Genomic DNA, 19,449 nt, shown 5'->3' with positions numbered 1-19,449 from the left:
GATCTCCTTCTTAACGATCTCTTTCATCACAGGGTTGAGTCTGTGCTGATGTTCGATCGATGCCTTGTGGTTTTCTTCGAGACGAATTTAGTGCATAAAATATGCGGGGCTGATTCCTCGAATGTCTGCGAGCGTCCAGCCAATCGCTCACACATGTTTCCTCAGAATGCTCATCAACGCATTCTCCTGGTCTTCATTAAGTTCAGAGGAAATAATGACTGGCAGTTTTTCATTCTACCCCAAAAATGCATACTTTAGGTGATTCGGCAAGGTCTTCAACTCTATTGTTGGTAGTTCTTTTAAGGGCGGTTGCATTGTTTTTCTTTCTTCATTTTCTGTTGGCTCTTCTTCTTGAGTTGCGATCATCTCATCTTCCTTGTTTTTTTTTCTATGATCGCATTACATGTCACAATGGATGTGCTCACATCCTCATCTTCATTTTCATTGTCAGGTTTCTCTTCTTCATTCAAACTCTGGTCGTCATCAGATTCATTCAGGTCTTCGTCGTCATAAAATCTCATGGCACGAATGATGTTGAACTTGAGCTTCTGTCCATTCATGCTCAAGGTGATCTATCCTTTGTGCACATCAATATGGGCACGACCTGTTGATAAAAATGGTCGCCCCAAGATGATGGGCACATCTTTGTCAGCTTCATAATCTAAGATGATGAAGTCGGCTGGTAATATAAATTTGTCGATGGTAACCTACACGTCCTTCACCTTCCCCTCTGGATACACCAGAGATCTATCTGCTAGTTGGAGAGTCACGGTCATGGGTGCAAGTTGCCCCACATTCAGCTGCTTAAAGATCGATAGAGGCATCAAGTTGATGCTGGCTCCAAGGTCACACAATGCTTGCCCGATGTACAGTCCTCCAATGGAGAAGGTATAATAAAGCTCCCAGGATCGTTCATCTTCGGTGGGATTATTGATTTCGAGCTCTGCGTTAAAGCCACCGTAGCAAACTTACCAATGTCCCTCTTCTTGGTTACCATATCCTTTAGAAACTTTGTATATGCAGGTATCTTCTCATTCGCTTCACTGAATGGAATATTAATATGCAATTGTTTTAACATAGACATGAAGTGTTGATACTGTACCTCATCATTCTTCTTCTTTCTGAGTCTCTGCGGGAAAGGTGGCAACTGCACTCTCACGGTCCCCTTTTCTGTCGGCTTTGAGGTGGACGCAACTTCTGGCTCTATCACTTCTTTTTCCTCTTCTTTTTCTCGAGTCACCGTAATCTCAGGTTCCAATGCAATTGGAGCAGTCCGACTATCCTTTCTCCCTCCACAGTTTTTCCACTTCACAATGTCAAGACTTGACTTTGCTCTTTACCTGAACTCCCTGGGTTGCGTGGGAGTTCTGTTGAACTCGGTAGGGCCTCTTACGGTCTGTTCTTTAGCCCGCTCGCAATCTGGCCCATCTGTAATTCTAGATTACGGATGGACGTCGCCTGACTTTGAAGCACAGTTTCGTTTTTCTCTATATACTGCTTCAACAAGCTTTCCAAGGAATTAGATCTGTCTCTTATACACATCTAGATGTGTATAAGAGACAGCTGTGGATGTTGCGGATAATCTTCCATCGCATGCCCATCACCGCAAGTCACACACCTTGTGGTGTTTTGACTTATTGCGTTAATTCTGTCTCTTATACACATCTAGATGTGTATAAGAGACAGGTAAATAGACTGTGGGTTCTATGGGCATTCTTCCATTGCGTGTCCATCACCGCAAGTCGCACACCTTGCGGCATTCTGATTAATTGCGTTTACTTGCCCACTCTGCGGTGTTGGGCTGTTGATTGCAATTCCCTGAATTAGGTTCATCATTGCGGTCATCTGATTCTGTAGTGAAGTGATAGCACCATTGTTTGCGTCGTTATCTTTAATTCTCAGTCTCTGATCGCTCTCTCTCCATCCTCGTGATTTTTAAAGATGTGATCCAAGATGTTCTTAGCCTCGTCATACGTTTTATCTAGCAGACCACCAGCGGCTGCTGCATTGGCAGCAGTTTGCGAAGTGGGATTTAAACCATGATAAAATATTTCCATTTACAGGCAGTCTGGTAATCCGTTGTGTGGACAGTCCCTGACCAGCCTCTTAAACCTAGCCCAGCCATCGTTGAGCGATTCGTCCATGTCTTGTTTAAAATTAGTTATTAGTTTCCTTCGTTGAGCATTCTCAGTAGGTGGAAAATATTTCTTCATAAACTTCTCTATGACCTGTTCCCATGAAGTGATCTCTCCCGACTCGAGAGAATATGCCCACTTTCTTGCCTGATCACACAGAGAAAATGGAAACGAAGTTAGTCAAACTTCTTCGGTAGAGATGTTCGGGAACACAAAAGTGTTGCAGATTTCATAACTCTTATAAATAAGCCTAAGTATCATGCTTCATGCATTGTTCATTCATTGCTACTTTTATATAACATTTATACAACCAAGCAATGAACTAAGCGAACATGCTTCCATTCACCCTTATACTATATCTCTTATAATATAAAGATGATGCATGAATATGCTTAATGCAAACATAAATATAACTCATATTTCATGATGCATGCACATGCTTTCTTGTAATTTCATCATGACTTTGACTATATTATAACACTTATAATATATGATGCATGAATAAAATGCATAACCTAAGGTGGGCTTTAAATCTATATGTCATACACTATTGCATATAAACCAACATACATCTCATGTATATTAAATAAAAGTTGATGAAGTGGGATAATTAGTCTTAAATCCTCAAAAAACAAAGCTAACTATTACAAAGCACAATGAGTCTCTGGTTCAAACAGGCGAACCGGGTCTTGAACCGTTCGGGCGAATAAACGCGTCTCCTTGATCGTGTACCAAATTCTTGTGATCGCCTACACGAGAGAGTAAACGCTTTACTCAATCATTTAACAATGTTGTGTGAGCATAAACGATCATTTAGCAACGATCGTGTACCTTTGAATATGCGATGAAGTATGAAGGCACACGATCATGCAACACGCACCATGCAATGCAAGCCTTAAACGATCAACTAAACAACAATGATACAGTGAAGCACAATCGTCTAAATGATTGCTGATCAAGCGTCAATGTATCGTATACCGCGTGATTGTGTAGTCTGTGACTATGTGATGAGGCATGCTGAACTACACGATCGTTTAGTGCGCGCACCTTTTATTAAACTATGAGTGTCAAAACTCTACGCGATCATTTACCTCCAGCGTCCATGCGATCGAGCAACCAACGCTAGAAAACTCTTTACCCCATCGTTTAACATTAGCTAAACGATTGTTTAGTAAATACTACACGATCGGGCAAAACTTTTCTACATGATCATTTACCTCAAATAACACGATACGACCAACCTTTGGTCTTCTTCCTCGATGAGAACTACATCTCCATGCTTCGAAGCTTCATCACGAACGACTCAATAACTTCAAACACTTTGAATTATAGACTCGATTGCTTGTTAATTATGCCCAAATACGCAGGGGCCCTTACAAATGAACACTTTGTAATTCTTGTTTTAAATAGAGGCAACCATTTCGTAAACATTTATTAACACATCCACAAACACATTTAACTCTTAAACGCAATGCAGAAAACTTAAAACCCACCACAACTGTAAAAGAAGTTCAAAATAGAAATGGTAATTTGGAATATCAGAACAACCTGGCTCTGATACTAATTGAAGGAAATCAAACACGAGGATTTCCATGAGCATCAGAAGGGATCGTTCTAAATTCCATTTGAATTGAACACAAATAATTACAGTCTAAAAACGGAAACTAACAGGTTATACACAAATAGAAATTACAGCATGCTAAAACGATGATAGAAGGGATAGGGGACGCATATCTTTGAAGAACCATTCTTCACGAATCCCTCAATCAATCTACAAGCATCCAAGAACAACACACTTGAACGCATCGACCGGCACAACCAACGAACATGAACACAATGAACGGCCAACAGCTCTTCAACCCAATCGAGTCTATCTCGATCCACGAACTGAATGAGGACACCACCACAATGGTTACCTTGGTATTCACAGTGTGAGAATCCAAGAATTATGGGCTCTGTATGATCTTGGCTTGAGGAAGAGACTGAAGGTCTACGATCGAGTAAACAATCGAGCAAGTGGGAGATAAGAACACAGTCTGTCGTATAGACTTAGCCACACGATCATGTAGCAACAATCAGCTGAATGACTATCGTATAGTCAAATGTAAGTGATTGCTTAGCTGATTGTGTAGTCTCTCAATGTTATCGCTTAGTAAAACACTTTTACTCGATAGCTTATTTCCGTGAGAACTTTCCAAAATGAGGCAACTTCTAATTTTAGAAAAAACCATTTTCCTTTTTATCTCATGGTTACCATAAAACTTCCAATAACCTCCCACTCAATCGGTTATTAAAGAAAAAGAAATTAATTATCATATAATTAATATATTATAAATAAATATGATAACCAACTTACGATATTATATTTATAACATATAGTTTTAATATTTCATCTCATGAAATATACAAACCATAGTCCTCTTTCTATTTTATGGTACTTAATGTAAATCATATTTAGATTAATTCCTTCACTTGATGTATCTCATACATCACACTAATTATTTCATATATAATTGAATTTCCTCTTGTTAATTTGAACGCTTCAAACTAACCCCAAGAAATGATTCTCAACTTGAACCCATTGAGCTACCAAGGGGACCTTATGGACCTGTAGCTTGAAACTCAAACGGTACGTGAATAATTGACTAAACTCTTTAGTCACAAGATCCACCATCCGTTAACTGTCAGGCACTCCACTAAAGACCGACAGCTGCACTCTTCTCACTACAGATATATTTTTATGTCCATATCAACCAATCAACGATGTGATAACCCTTCATAGATCACTCGTAAGTACAGCTGGGCCAATTTACCGTTTTGCCCCTATAGTTACATCTAACTTCTTAAGTACTACTGATTCCTCTAATGAACAATAAGTCATAGTTCTACTACGACTGGGTCATCTCTTCCAAAGAGAGGATGTGGCCACTATGTTCAAGACCCGGAATTAGCCCTTAAGGGAGTAATCTATCTACTTATCCCTGCTTTGAGTAAGGAGTGAATTCCATCTTGTGTAACTGAGTTCCCAGCTCCCTAATCAGACAAATCTCCAAAAAGCTAGGCTTGTTGAGTTGGCAATCTGGCACTCTCACCCATACTAATCAAAGGACAACCCTCAGAGGCAGAAGTTCCCAAAACACTCAGGATTAAGGTCATGTCACCTATGGTCGGTTTAATGAGATGTAAGTCTCAATTATCCATGGCGTTATATAAAGAGACTAATCATTTCGTGGTCCGGTCTTATATAAACTCTTTGTATAGGAAACCCCCGCTCGCATGTCTCCACATGAATGGTCAGGATCAGACCATCTATAGTAGTTCACAATACTTGTAAACCTTTACAAAACAGGCCGTATCCGTAGTGTCACCAGGATAAGGTATCTCTCCTTTATCCTGATACTACAGACCATTTAGGTTATAACTTAAGACATGATCCACTTGTATATCTCATATACATGCTTAAGTTTACATACAATAACCACGGATCTTTGTTTATTGGATATGAGTAAATGCAAATAAAATAACTCTTATTTTATTTATAACAATGTGTACAAAGCTTACAAACTTCGAGAGTTCGGGAGAATTAGGACACCAATCCCAACAGTCTTCAAAGGTATTTTCTTTCTCGTTGAAATTCTTCACACTAAAGCATGCTTAATTAACATATGCTTAAATTTCTCTGTATTTTTCTATAAATTCGAAACACATATTAAAAGCACACGCATTCACATGCTTCCGCGCGGGATTCGATCTATTAAAATAGCTTATCTATACTAATAGTAGCACATTTTTCATATGATAAATCATTTTGCGAAGTACCAATTAAATTACTAATTAGAATTTGGTCCTATAGTTTTAAAAGTTAAAATTTAGTTCCTATAGTTTGATAAAACCTCATAAAATAGTTTCTATAGTTTGATAAAATCTTCATAAATAGTTTCTACCGCAGGAACTATATATGAAGGCTTTATCAAATCACTCTAATTATAAATCACAATGATTAAAATCTTCATAAATAGTAAAATCTTCATAAATAGTCCTATGGTTTTAAAAGCTAAAATTTAGTTTCTATGGTTTGATAAAACCTCATAAAATAGTTTTTATAATTTGATAAAATCTTCATAAATAGTTTCTACCATAGGAACTATACGTGATAGTTTTATCAAATCATAGAGATTTAATTCTAATTATAAATTACAGTGACTAAATTCTAACTTTCTCCAAACCCTAAGGATCCAATTTTCAATTTAACCTATATTTTATCATAACACAAAAATGATATTTCGAGGCAAATTATTCTTGGAAAACTTTCAGAAATAGCACGCTCAAGTTTTCACTTTTCAAAACTAGCACGATTTTTGAAAACTCGTTAAACTAGTTTTTCTCGGTTCATCTCGGGCGAGATCAACCACCAAGATTTAGTTTAAAAAAATTAATTTTTTCTAACTTATTGATTGTTTTGGCCTTCTCAATACATCTCGGACAAATTACACATCGAGATTATGCTAATTTATCCAAATATTATGTAACATTCTCAAATTTTATACCAAATCTTATATATTTTCATTTTTTTTACAAATTCAGTTATTTTTACTAAATATTATATCAAATATTTATGCAGCTTTTTAAATCTTTAGCCCAATTTCTGTTTTCACAATTATATAAAATTTCAAATTATCCAAATAGTTTTCAAGTGATTGACTTGTGATTTTTAAAATTTGATAAAGATCAAATTTTACCAAAAAAAAAAAAAAAGTAAGATACGAGAAATATATAGAATCTCGATGTTAATTTGTCTGAGATTAATAAGATTTTATATATTTTTCATATCTTATCTTTTTGTTTACAAATTTAATTTTTCCCAAAATTTTAAAATCAAAATGCAATTACTTGAGATCCATTTATATAATTGGTAAATGCATTTGAAAGTTTGGAAATTCATATAACTGTGGAAACAAAAATTGGGCTAAAGATTTGAAAAATTATGTAAGTATTTGATATAATATTTGGTAAAGATAACTTAATTAGGAAAAAATTTGAAAATATATAAGATTTGGTATAAGGTTTGGGTAGATTGCATAGTATTTAAAAGAATTAGCCAACTGTCGGTGTGTAATCTACTCGAGATACACTAAGAAGCCCAAAATAATCGATAAATTAGAAAAAGTTGATTTTTTTTAACTAAATCTTTATGGTCGATTTTGCTCAAGATAGACCGAGAAAAACTAGTTTAATAATTTTTCAAAAAAACATGCTAGTTTTGAAAAGTGAAAACTTGAAAGTGCTATTTCTGACAATTTTCTTATTATTATTCCAATATCTTAAGATGTTTAAAATATAATTGTAGATGCCAAAAAGTATAGATATCTTTGTTTTGTAGGAAAATTTGTAACGACACCATACAATATATTTAGATAAGAGCAATGGTTAGGTCATCCCATTTTTCTTACCTACTAAAAGAATATAAAAATAATCCAATTTTCTTTACATAATCGTGTCTCTTTTTGCAACATATTTTCTAGTTAGTCCCTATTTACATTGTTTCAAAAAGCTGAGTTGTGAAGCACATAATATTAAATTATAAGAACCCTCTAAATGATGTATGAATTAATATTAATGAAAAGATCACAACCTTGATAGAAAGATTGAACTTAATTTAGACAATGATTGGAAGATATAATTCACATACTAACCTAATTCTGAGATTCATTCATAGTAAGAGAAGGAAAAATAAAAGGTTTCTTATGAACTTTGAAGAGATTTTTTAAAGAAATTGAGGCTAAATGGCAAGAGGGCCCATACAACGTCCAAAAATAGAAGAAAGATAGCATCTTTGAGGAGCCCTTTCTTGAGGAGTTGAAGGAGATGATGATGAATTTTGCAAACCAGACCTCGAAGTTTCGTTTCTCTCTGGTCTTGGATGGTTAGATTCTTGGCTCATCAGAGAAGCTGAGGCCGTGGCTCGAGCACCGGTTTTCGCTTCGAGTGCTCGGACATTGTCCTCCCAAATGAGGCCGGACGAGCCTTGCCTTGCCTCCAAAATGAGATTGCTGATCTTTGCAATGTTGTCATAATATATATGTCATATGAGTGTGTTTGTGTATGTATTTTTCTTTTCCTTTCTCTTTGAGCTCATTTATTTGACAAGAAAAAAAGGGTCCATTTTTAACTAACAAAACGGTTGTTTTAATTAGGGTTATTTGGTTGATGTTAGCTTGTGGTGAGTACTTGATTGAAATGAGCTGAATTTGATAAAAAAAGCAAAATGTTGGTTCTCTCTTTATGGTTTATATGAGATCCATATGTAGAATCTCTTGAGATAGTGCGGCTGATTTTGTTAGAAATTCTATTCTTAACCATTTTTTAAGATAATATATTTTTGCAATCGTATATAATATTTATCCATATTAGAAAAAAAAAAAAAAAAAAAAAAAAAAAAAAACTTGGTGCAGTGCCTATTTTTATGTGGCCGAGACAACCTCCATGACAATGTATCATGCGGCAAATCTTTTAAAAAAAGAAAGTTCGATTGTTTTTTTCCGTTTTTTTTTAAAAAAACACTTGTGCCACATGGCACAATATCATTGGGCGTTGGTTGGGCTGATGAGTATAGTCGAATCTAAATTTTTTCTTTTTATTTTTTTTAGGCAAGAAAAAGGAAAGTATGGGATTAGGTGCAACCTATATGTTCTTCCATCTAATCTCATTTTTGTGTTACCAAGTTAAATGTTTCATAAATTTGGAGTGTGTTATGGTATAACCAAGTTAAATGTAATCGACTATATTGGATAAAAAAGAAAAGTTGCATAGTGCGAGGATGGGAGTAGGGAAAGGGCCTGTTTGATAATGTTTCTTTTTTTTTTTTTTTTGTTTCTTGTTTTTGTTTCTCATTTTTCAAGAAACGGACATATTTGATAAACGTCCGCGTTTATTGTTTCTAAATTTTAAAAAGTTTCTAAAATGGGAGCTAAATTTGAAAAACGATAAAAAGTAGATAATATATATATATATACTTTTTGTTGAGTTAAAAAACTGTTGTGACAGTTTCATTTTGTTAAAAATTGAGGCTCTCATACAAACATAAACGCAAGAAAAAAGTTGTAACGACCCAACTTTCTATCATACTTCTAGAATGCTATTATATGCATGTATAGGCTTCACATTAGATTTCTTGAAGAAAAATTAATCAAAAGAAATAAAAATTTTATTTCATTAAATAAAGCTTAAATAACAAAATCTTGAAAAACTCCGTTTGGAGTATCCCTGACTCTAGTTTAAAACAAATTGAGCAAATAATTAAATTAACAAATAAATAGAATAACTGAGTAAAACATATGTGCGGAAGCGATATCATGTCTCAATGGCAGGGTTACGAATCCCCTCTATTATTCGTCGGCCTATCTTTACCTTTATCTGAAAAATGTGGAGAGAAAATAATGAGTATATAAATATACCTAATAAGCTGCATTATTGGGCCCAATAGGTGAACTACTAGCCTTCCTATTGGGACTCAAGTGCACAAAATGCATCGTAGGCATAGACATAGACATAAGTATAAGGGGCAAACCCGAAGATACACTTTCATAGGTAGAAGGACAAAATTGTAAACATAAGTGTTGGTCCCATGTACATAGGCATAAGGGCTCACCACATACAATGTGCATAGCTCGATAGAAGTGCTAACAGTCACTATCAATCTCACATAGACATAAGCATAAAATCAAAGTCTTAAATCAAACGCTGCAACAATACATAGTATCTGGCATAAACATAAGCTCCCAAAATTCCAACCGATCAATCAAGCATGTCATAATATTCCAAGCCAACATAGGAATCAATACTTAACATATATTTGGATTCGAGGGCGAACCGGCAGAAGGTAACTTACCTCAAATTTAAACACAAAATTCAATTCAAGCACACCAACTACCAAATTCTACACACTTTGAATCGAATCCTAAAGCACAAAGCACAAATTAATTTTAACATTTAACTCCCAATTCTAATTCACAAATTTAATCCATAGAAATTTAAACCACTTACCCTCGCATAGTTTGTTCCACACACTTACCAAGGTGTGACCTGCTCCAAAAGTACCTCAACCTCAAACAACTCTTCCAATCTTATGCCAACATCAGGGTTGAAAATCCCAATTTACAGCATACTTAGGTAACACAAAGGGCATTGGACATTAAAATACCACGAGAACCTTACTGAAAAACTCCTAAAGCGAACCTTCCCACTCCAATGTTTAGTTGGAAACCCATTAAAAATTGATTATTAATACATACACAAACACACTCATATGTCACAAAATTCAATTCAAAAAGTTACATAAAAAAAAAAAGAAGAAGAAATTCATTCGTGTGAGTTTAAGGAGAAAACGACTTGAGTGCATTTACAAACATAAATGCCAGAAACAAATTAATTACCCTATAATATAAAGGTTCGTCTGATTATTCATTTCTTGTCCTCGTTTCTCATCTTAATATTTTTCAAGTTAATATCAATGTTCTAGTTTAATTGTAAATTTTCAAATTATTAACCTATTTTCAAATCATTTGAATTTATAATCCAATTTCAAGAAGAAAAAAAACTTTTTTTCTCTCGAAAGGACCATTTTTTAGTTTTGAAAACTTTGCTTCAATTTTAAAAACCATTCCAAAAAGTGAACATTTTTAAAAATTAAAATATGTTTTATAAATTATATAATATTACAATAATAGTTACACAATTTTTTTTAACATAAAACACATCAGAAATAAATTAATAATAGTTCATTATCAACTAATATCTAGTAGATAACTACAACTAAGTTTTATGGTTTATAATATAGTATCAAACATATGTTAAACAATTATTTAAATTAGAATCTAGTTTCTAAATTTGCTGTCAAATACATATCTGAAAATATGAAAAGTAATTTTATTTTAATTTATGTTTTTAGGTTCTCTACCAAATAGACTAAGTTTTTGAGCAAGTTTAAGGAGAAAACATTATTTCGATATTTTGTTTAGAAATCAAAGAAAAAATACATGTTCTTTTTCTTAATAAGAAAATGATAGAAAATCCGATCCAAAATTTCTCATTCACCTAACAAATCATTAGAAATATTTGAACAAATTGCAACAGGGAGGAAAGTTTTAATTGTAATAAATTTGTATTTAATAGGTTTCTAAAAGTCCTCCACATATGTGTTACCTCTCAATTTTATGTTTAATAGATTAATAACATTGAAAATATAGTCACAAAAGTTTAAAACTAAACTCGTAATTTAACCCTATAATTTATTAGGTATTTCAAGAAGGGACAAAATACATCATTTGTAAGATTCAATAGAAAAGTTAAGATTTAGCATAACTTTTGGTTCATTTTGATTCCTATACTTTTACAATGGCCATTTTGATTCCTATACTTTCAATTTTTGTTCATTTTGGTCCTTGTACTCTTAAATTTGATTATTTTGGTCATCGAACTTTAAAAAAATAATAATTTTGATCCCTTCAAAATAAAGTAAAAATGAATATACCAAAATAGTCACTTTTTGAAAGTACAAGAACCAAAATGAAGTAAAGTTAAAAATATATAGACCAAAATAAATATTTTGAAAATATAAGAATTAAGATGAATTAAAACCAATAGTATAGGGACTAAAGTAGTATTTAAATCAAAAGTTAACTACAATCAATAAGCATCATACATGAGAAAACTTCTCATTGCTTTTATTACCAAATGAAACACTTGTGGCTAATTAATTACTACTACAAGGGGTTAAATGAAAGAAATGTAATATCCACTCGTATTGTATACCCAGTTACTGCCCAATGTTTTTATATACATAGCCATCACAGAATCAACAAAAAAAAAAGTGAGATAGAGATGTGTACTTCTTCTTCCTAGGTTTTTAACATGCTCTGCAACTCTTCCTACAGTATCCTAAAGCATCTTCAGAACCCACCATGTAGGTCGGGTTCTTTTTGCACTCTCCCCTTTTTGCCCATATCTGGCAATTTTCGTTCTCGTCCACACAATCCTGCCTACTTACACGAGTTGCCTTCTCAAAGGATCTCACGTGAATCCACTTGGTTGCAGACCATTTCTCGCCCTCAATTACAGGGCAACTACCGTGCAAGCTTTTGACATCCGTCGTTGCATCGGGACGGAGGCTGAAGAACAACAGTGCATCACCCTTCCGTGCTTTAACTGCAATGAACAGCCAAGTAGTAGAAGCTATAGTAAACAAGGAAAAAAAATAGAATAGATCCTCATAATGAAAAAGTCAAGAAATATATTTCACTTTACAATAGAGCCTACAAAATTAATAATGTTTAGAGACATAAACATCAAAGCAATATATTTCACTTCTAAAGAAAAAGGAACTACAAATAGGTTTTACTGAGTGTGCATTGCCTTTGTAATGGCGTCAAGATGTGCCTTTTATAACAATACAAGTTAGAACATGCAAAATCACAAGCAATAGTCTCAGCTAACGTTTCAAACTAATTGGACAACCAAAGTTTTTCTAAACCAGACTATAGATTGAGTAGACTATAGTGACAAATCAATGACGCAGACGAGCATCTCTTGGAAAGATGGCTCACTATAAAGAATATTTGCCAGCGATGAGTACCCTTTCTCAAAGACCAGAAAGAAAGATCAAGTTCAAGATACTTCAGGGAAGGTCTATCAATGATGGATATGCCATCCGTGGCCTTTTCTAAATTGAAAATGTAGCATCATACATTGATGACTTGTGATCTGTACTCATAAAAATACCTACCTGCATAACCCTTTCGAGCACAATCAGACCAGCTTTCATCCTTTTCTTGAGATTCTTTAAACTGCAGAAGACAAAGTCATCACAGTTGGCAACAAAAAAAAAAATATACTTCCGTCTTTCAGAAAACAAAGACACTGAAGTAGCAGAACCATTGCCATACCTCTGAATTTGGAAAGATGGTTTCTCCACCCTTTTCAACATTGGATAAATACATCAAGACTGTGGCTATTCGGTGGCCACCCAACTCCTGATTCACCTTGTCGTGAAAAAAATCAAAATGTGGTTCATACTTTTGACCATTCTCATAGTGAAGAATTTGAATGGATTCTCCATTTTCTGATTTTAACAACAGTTCCAAGAAAGAAAGGTAAGTGATTGGAATAGCTTTATAATCTGAAATTTAAAGGGAAGAAAAAATTGCATCCATGACCATGAGCAACCAACAATTATACCTGCGGGAAGTAATGTCCATGCAGATATCCTGGCCTCAATGGCAGCAACAATCTCATCCTTCAAAGCACAAAACAAATCATATACATTATAATTCAGCTTCAAAGCGATTTGAGGCATAAGCCATGATTGAAATATTAAAAAATTGATATGTAAAACAAATCTATCAAGAGTCGCTTTTTCTTAAATAAATAGTCTAGAGATCATTCTAAATACTGTCATCAATATTATCACTAACAAAATAAATTTAATCTTTAATTGTTGTCATCCATGTTTCTTTAGTTTAGACTTGGAGGTAAAATTAGTAATGGATTGTAATTCAATTAACCAATTTGCAGTGTATAGGCAGACCTATATTATTGTGACATCCTGACCTTAGCAAGATTTGAAATCCGAGTTTTCCAAAATTGAATTTAAAAGTTTGACTAAAGCATAAGAGCCTTGTGGGAAAATGAGGGACAAGTAGGAGATATGGCTATACCATGGGTTGATAGAAAAGAACCATGTTTGAAAGGTAGAAGTTATGGAAGAGTGAGTAAACGGGGGGAGATGGGCGCATAATGTAGGTTTTGGGGCGCGTAGGGGAATCTTATGGAATCCGTTTTGGATCCATGGGGAATAAGGTGGAAGTATAAGACAACCCCTTGGAAAAAAATTACAACAAAGAAGTCTATGGATCAAGTCGGGTGCATACCTAGGGAAGTAAGCCTAGGATGGGCGCATACCTCAAAGGAACAAGTGCGTACCTTTATTATAAATCAAGTAGGGAACAATGAGACAAGTTGGAAGCCTAGTTGGGGCACCATGTAGCCAACCATGCATTAGTAATCATCATATGGGCACATGAGGCATGATTGGTGCATACATCAAGGGATGGGCGCATGACCTAATCATGGAGAGGATTCCAAGATGCCCTCATTGGACTCCGAAGGAAAAAAAGAAGTCACCTTGATGAAATCTTGAGAGCTATGCTATAATTGGAGGAGAATACACGCTAAACACAAGGAGCTACACTATCTAGGACAAAGATGGGCGCAACCCTAGGATGGTCAAAGACAAGTTGGGCCCATACTAGGGTTCATGGGCGCATACTGGGGTTCATGGACACATACTAGGATTCATTGACGCATACTAGGGTTCATGGGCGCATACTAGGGCTTCATGGGCGCATACTAGGGTTCAAGCTATGCTTTAATCAGAAGAGGCTATGCTACAATCACGCTATGATTTAGTCGGAAGAGGCTATGCTATAATCAAGCCATGCTTTAATCGGAGGAGAACACTTACTCGGTTGGCGCATAGGGGGCAATTTTGGACATTTTGGAGGGAAGAAATTCTATTGTAGCAAGGGAAACAAAAACCAAGAGGGAGGAAATGAGAGCTGGACGCATGAAAGAAGGGTCCATGCGCCCAACAAGGGCAACCATGCGTCAATCATGAGAAATAATGCATTCATGGGAAGTTCTTGAATATTAAGAGTCAAGTTGTTAGCAAGTTAAGAGAGCATGAGATGAATCATACACACCTTAAGTGAACATGAGATTGGTGCAAGATTTTACAAGATTAGGGGCTAGGGGGGATGTTGAAAGAAGAAGTATGGCTAAGTGATTGACAACATAGGACATGACAACTAGAGAAACCCTAGGAAAAACTAAAGATGGGCGCATAGGGGAGAGGATGGACGCATAGCAAGCCTTGTTGAACATTTCGGACATAATCAAGAGAAGTCATAGTACAACAAAAAAGAAGTTAGATCCAAGAATGGAAAATATGAGGGAGTTGGACGCATGGATGGAGGGACCATGCGCCCAACAAGAGGGCCATGCGCCCATGGTAGGAAAGTTAAATTAATTGCAAGAAAGAGAGGAGTATGGCTCAATCGGGTGAAGTTTGGTTGGTTTAAGTAGGAGCTAGAAGATGAAGATGCAATTTTGGGCATGCAAAACAAGAGTTGGCCAACTCAAAGGGTAGCATGTGTTGGCTTTGTGGGTGATAGGCACAACATGCTTTACATAAAAGTTGGTGGTGGCAAGGAAGTAAGATACCAGCCTACAGTGGTGTTGACACTCAAAAAGCTTGGAAGGTGGAGGTGTCATGTGTTGGTGGCAAGGAAGCATGACAAGGATGAAGGGTAAGAGCCTATAAATACCCTCAGGGACTTCTCTTTCACCTCACAACTCAAAAGTCCTTCAAAAAGAGAGTGATAAAAGTGTGATTGGAAGAAGTTGGCACAATCTTGGCATCATTGGCAACATCCATGCGCCCAACCTTGCGGTAGATGGAGTTGTCTTGCATCAACAACAAGTTGTCTGTCAAACCATGCACCCAACTGTGTAGGGAAGGTCAACCCTTGTGCCCAACTGTGCAGAAAAGTCAACCTTGCAGCCATCAATTGTCTTTTTCCAGTTCAAAGGTTTGTTTTGGGATTTTTAGAGTTAGTAAACCAAATTTGAATTGTTTCAAGACTATGATTAACCATAAGCACGGGAATCTAAGCAATTACTTGGTTAATACAAGGGAAATAAGGGAATTAAGAACTTTGGAGGAAGCAGACCCCGCAACGGTGAGTGGTTTATTTTGATTGTTTCAATGTATTTATACATATGTGATAATATATATGTACAGTTTTGAAAACTTGGCATGATCTGTAAATATGTTTTCTTGGATTTTAACTACTAGTTTACCATTCTTTAATTGGATGATTGTTTTGACTATGGTTCGTTGGATGCTTGTTTTTCATTGGTTTGATTGGAAATTGGAAAATGTACCTAGGATATTGTTAGCATATTTCGTGGACATTTGGCTGGGATTGCCAGCGTGCCCAGGTATATCTAGCGGGAATTGTCGACATGTGCATATTTGACGAGTTGTTTGGGGTACTAGAAATTGGTTCCCCAAACCAGGTTATTGATGATTTATTGCATATTTGGAGGAATATGTGATCATGCCAACTTTGTCTCAATTACCAGACTGAGATGATATATTCTATGGTTGCATATGTTGTGATATTATCTTTCCAAAAATGTTTTCGAAAGCAAATACTATTTTAATTCAAATTACCACTCACTGAGTCTTCCAGCTCACGTTTTCTAAATGTTTTCTTATCCCCCAGGTATCAAGAAAAGGACGATGGGTTGTGCCTAGAACCAGTCGGCGGAATGATTGTAGAAATCATCTCGTTTCGACATTTGCAATAGGAATGTACAAAAACATTGTACATTTGTATTTATTACTTGTTAAATGGTAATGACTTGTATCAATGTTTCATAATGAGATTACTCAACTATGAGTTTTAGCTGGAAAATAAGTTTTTAGACAGCAGATATTACAAAAGGGAAGTGTCTGCTGCCTTCACGCCTCCTTCTGGGGTTAAGATATAAGCTCGGGAGGGGACTTGAGTAATCTCATTATGAAACATTGATACAACTCATAGTTTTCCAGCTGGGTTTGTGTAGAAGATATATTGAAGCTTCAAGTTTAACGAAAATAGCAATTTATTATTGCTCTTCTGGTCATTTCACCAGGTGTTTAGACTTGAAGTCAATATATCTTCTACATAAGTTTTATTAACGAAGGAAATCATTTTCTCTAAAGACAAGCAGAATCCCAGAAACCAAGTTCTCAAACACCTGAGGTAATAACAATGAATATTTACCCTACTACTCTTCTAAATGGAGATCTGTAGGTTCTAACAATCCATTTCAAAGGAAGAGGAAGTCAAGGATGTTGCAAAGAATGTCATTTAGTTGAACATCCAATGCCAACAGTATGGATGATGATAAGAAGAGAGAGGGTAGATGGATTCTTCCTCATGATATGATATCAAGGGATATTGTTGGAACAGGTTATTGAACAGGGATGTTGATAATTCTCCTCCAAAACAATGCCCCAAACACATATACAAGGTCAAACTACACATCGAGAACAAGTTTTTTCATTTATTTTCAGACATCACTTTCTGTCTAAAACAAGTAATCTTACATACATCCGCACAAACACATTATGGAAAATTCATGCAGTCATAATTTATACAAGTTCACACAGTTTTCCCTAGAAGTTTTCACCTTAGAATGTTTACCAACACCAAGATATTGGATAACACGTTTGTAACTCCATACATTAACATCTACAATTACATTATCCTTCTCACCTAATTCTACAAGAACATACCATGATACCACGTTCTATTACATCCAATAACATAAAAATAAGTTCAAAAAGTCGAACATTATAATCATGGATGAGATGATTCAAATAAACTGACGCACCTGGGCTTTCCGAAGGAACATGCCAGAACTCGTTCGGACTTCACTACTTACACTCTTACCAGACTCATTATCTGCTACCATTGACTTCTCCAATTTATCCTTGGCCTATTCCATTTCCCCCCGAAAATAATAGATATCAAACAAACATATGCAATTACCACAATATTGAAATCTAAATTAAAACAAACCGTTCCAAAATTACTTACCAGATCGATTAGATGATCACATTCCTTATCAGATAAAAATCCCTTATACAAAAATGCCCTATAGATTTGAAGTTTTCAGAGGAATATTAACAAACACATCGCCAATGAAGGATACATTAAAAACTGATTGATGGGAAATGTGGTCAGGATTATCTTTCTACATAATCAAGCCAGAGAGTAAAGGAGCATCTTATTCGATCGCCTAAGAGAGAAAGACAGATTACCTGGGTTCCCAGGAGAGTTGAGTGACTCGTGTTGGATCGAAAACGAGCGGAGATGAATCCGTCTTCAATCGAATCACAGATCCACTTCTGATTCCAAAAACAGTTGAATCCAAATCCATGCGTCAGTGGGATTCGTGAAATTACCAAAAAAAATGAAGGGCAAGAAGAAGACGAAAGAAAAGAATCGTACGATTTCTTCTGCGAACGCAATTCCGGCAAGCGAGCGAAGCCTGTAAAGACGGAGAGAAAACAGAGACAAAAAGCGAGGAATCGTCGGGAATCCATGATTGTTTTCTCCGATATCAAATCGGAGAAATGAACAAGAAAAAATTCAACTGCTCAAGAGTTCTTCGATGTGCGAGAAGGGAAGAAGAAAAGTAAATGGCTTTGAATTTATTACAAAATTCAACTATCAAGACAATGAAATGAAAATTGAGAATCGGTGGCCTGTTTTTCGGAAATTGCACATTCAGAAACTTCAAATAAAATCTCTCTATTTTTTGGAATTTTTACATAAAAAAACGACGAAACTACGACGGAGAGAGAAAGATTCATTTGATATAAATTTTTTTCCATATTTTCAAATAGATTGAGAAAATATATTTATTTATTTATTAAGATTTTTTCCTTTATTTAGAAAATATATTTAATATTTTTTTTTTCCTATTTTCATTTATTTCATGTTTTTTTTTGTGCGGATTCATGGTTATCTAAAATATTCCTCAAAACATTTGATTAAAAATTTGAAAATATTCTAATCAATATATGAAATATATCACAATATACAAATTACATAAATCACCTTATAATGCATTTATTATAGAGAGATAAAATGCATTTATTATGATTTTTTTCCTTTTTTTATTGTAAAATGCATTTGATATATTTTTTTCATTTTCATTTGGAGAGAGAAAATGATATTTAATATGATTTTATTTTCCATTTCGCTTTTCATGTTAATTTTTGTTATTATGTGAAATATTTCATTGTTTGTTCACTTGTACGCGTAATATACTCCGTTGTTTATTTGTACATATCAATTTATTGGATTTTTTTTTTTTTTTTACGAATTAATGGTTATTTTGGATATACCTTAGAACATTTTGAAGGATTCATGATTATTTTAAATATCCCTTAGAACAATTTGTTAGGTATTTGAAAATTTTCTAACCAATATATGAAATATACATAAATTAGAGATTGACTCAATGCTTGACATAAATCTCTGTATAAATCAATATATAAAATATACTACAGTATATAAATCTTCATAAATTTCATTTACACTACGGTATATATATCATAATACAATAAGTCTAAATTTAAAAAAAAAAACACTCATTTATATCAAATAAACAAATACATATACCATAGTACATATCAAAT

General features: G+C 34.7%; 1 protein-coding gene across 2 annotated transcripts; it reads right to left on the bottom strand.

The window, feature by feature from the left end:
* Window positions 1–11,823: 11,823 nt before the first annotated feature.
* LOC120079544 (probable prolyl 4-hydroxylase 7) lies at window positions 11,824–18,603 on the bottom strand. 2 transcript variants are annotated; one of them, XM_039033759.1, is made up of 8 exons: window positions 18,254–18,603; window positions 18,064–18,147; window positions 17,840–17,897; window positions 17,634–17,738; window positions 13,368–13,425; window positions 13,076–13,251; window positions 12,916–12,976; window positions 11,824–12,338 (listed from the first exon to the last, which is right to left on the bottom strand). In XM_039033759.1, the coding sequence occupies exons 1-8, from the start codon at window positions 18,346–18,348 to the stop codon at window positions 12,040–12,042; spliced, it is 936 nt and encodes a 311-aa protein (XP_038889687.1). In that variant the 5' UTR covers window positions 18,349–18,603; the 3' UTR covers window positions 11,824–12,039. The 2 variants fall into 2 exon arrangements, with proteins under 2 accessions (XP_038889687.1, XP_038889686.1); XM_039033758.1 differs by having other exon boundaries at window positions 18,064–18,150; window positions 18,254–18,602.
* Window positions 18,604–19,449: the final 846 nt, after the last annotated feature.

This window comes from Benincasa hispida, chromosome 6 (genome assembly GCF_009727055.1).
Source record: "Benincasa hispida cultivar B227 chromosome 6, ASM972705v1, whole genome shotgun sequence".
In the NCBI taxonomy this organism is placed as follows: domain Eukaryota; kingdom Viridiplantae; phylum Streptophyta; class Magnoliopsida; order Cucurbitales; family Cucurbitaceae; genus Benincasa; species Benincasa hispida.
Note: the sequence above shows the minus strand (reverse complement) of the source record. Positions and strands in the feature narration are given on the sequence as shown.

Coding starts and splice junctions, on each gene's coding strand:
- LOC120079544 (XM_039033758.1), bottom strand. CDS start 18,348: ATGGATTCCCGACGATTCCTCGCTTTTTGTCTCTGTTTTCTCTCCGTC. Junction 18,151..18,253: donor TTGCGTTCGCAGAAGAAATC/GTACGATTCTTT, acceptor TTTTGGAATCAG/AAGTGGATCTGTGATTCGAT. Junction 12,977..13,075: donor CCATCTTTCCAAATTCAGAG/GTATGGCAATGG, acceptor TGTCTTCTGCAG/TTTAAAGAATCTCAAGAAAA.